Source organism: Octopus bimaculoides, chromosome 24 (genome assembly GCF_001194135.2).
Source record: "Octopus bimaculoides isolate UCB-OBI-ISO-001 chromosome 24, ASM119413v2, whole genome shotgun sequence".
Taxonomy (NCBI): Eukaryota; Metazoa; Mollusca; class Cephalopoda; order Octopoda; family Octopodidae; genus Octopus; species Octopus bimaculoides.
The window spans coordinates 14,934,734-14,936,245 of record NC_069004.1 but is presented as its reverse complement, the minus strand read 5'-3'; the positions used below and the strand labels follow the sequence as shown (position 1 = coordinate 14,936,245).

The 1,512-nt window shown below is 40.0% G+C and overlaps 1 protein-coding gene across 4 annotated transcripts in view; it reads right to left on the bottom strand.

Moving 5' to 3' along the window:
• LOC106870177 (oxygen-dependent coproporphyrinogen-III oxidase) overlaps window positions 1-1,512 on the bottom strand; it is a 360,259-nt gene that overhangs the window by 35,347 nt on the left and 323,400 nt on the right. For all 4 annotated transcript variants that reach the window (XM_052976450.1, XM_052976448.1, XM_052976449.1 and 1 more), the window contains one exon: window positions 83-157. In XM_052976450.1, coding sequence (XP_052832410.1) covers window positions 83-157 — 75 coding nt within the window. The remainder of the gene's footprint in view (window positions 1-82; window positions 158-1,512) is intronic.

Sequence of the window (1,512 nt, the reverse complement as noted above, 5' to 3'; positions counted from 1 at the left end):
CCGTATCTCCCCACAACTTGCTGGCCTTGTGCCAAAATCTGAAACCAATATTATACATCAGACAAAATTTATTAAATCTTACTTCGCTTCTTTCCCATTTATCGACCTGGAATTTCTTTTCACCGTCCAGTTCTTCAAGAGCATGGCAAACTTCACCCTGAAACAGAAGGAAAGAATTAGGGGTATTATTAAGATATCAAAGTGCTGATGGGAAGAAGGCACTTGCTTAAGGTGCCACACAGTGGGACTGAACCTGGAACCATGTGGTTGGGAAGCAAGCTTCTTACCACAAAGTCACATCTTTTATCTTTTACTTGTTACAGTGATTAGCTTGTGGCCATGCTGGGGCATTGTGCTGAAGGGTTTGGTCAAACAAATTATTTTATTACTCTCTTTGCCAAACCACTAAGTTACAGGGATGTAAACAAACCAACACTTGTCAAACAGTGGAGGAGAACAAACACAAACACACACACACAACCAATGGAACCCCCGTCGAATTTTTTTTTAATTCTTTTACTTGTTACAGTCACTTAACTGCAGCCATGCTGGAGCACTGCTTTAAAGGGTTTTAGTCAAAGAAATTGACCCCAGGACTTATTCATTCTTTGTAAGCCTAGTACTTATTCTATCAGTTTCTTCTACTGAACTGCTAAGTTATGAGGATGTAAACACACCAACATCAGCTGTCAAGTTATGGTGGGGTGACAAACACAAACACAATGACACACACATGTGTGTGTGTGTGTGTGTGTATGATGGGCTTCTTTCAGTTTCTGTTTACCAAATCCACTCATAAGGCTTTAATGAGCCTGAGGCTATAAGACAGTGTGACTGAACCCAGAACCATGTGGTCGGTAAGCAAGCTTCTTACCACCCAGCCATGTCTGTGCTTGCTTATGTTTGTCTATGTTTCCCAATAAACTCTGCTAAGTTATCCTTATTTTTCATTTTTTTCTGAATTTTTCAAATTGTAAAGGTAATTTACGGACACCCTGTAGATTTGGCAAGGTGCAAAATATTTCAGCTTCTAAATATTCTCCTTGTGTCTGAGTATATATTTCGCCATGTGCAGATGGGTCTCATGTTGTATCTCATACTGACAATCTGTAGGGTCCTTTGTCATCTTAACAAGCTGCAACGTTTTCAAATCAGCTTTCACTACCTCCTCTTAAGTCTTCTTCGATTTTTCCTTACCACTGATTCCATTAACTTGAAGTGCTTGCCATTTTCTAATGCAACAGTCAACTTTCAAATGTACCGAATGCTCATGCCAGCACAACAACATCTCTTGTACACAGCAGCTAATTCCTCTTATACCCAGTTTTTCTCTTCACTCATTTGTACTCAAGCGTTCATGTGCACTAGCATAACACATCTATCAGTTCGTTCTAGTTTTCACAAGTCTTCTACATTCAAAGCCCACATTGCATGATCATGCAGCATTACACTTTGAACACAAGCATTGTACAATCTACCCTTTACTATAAGGAACACTCCTACCCCCCCCCC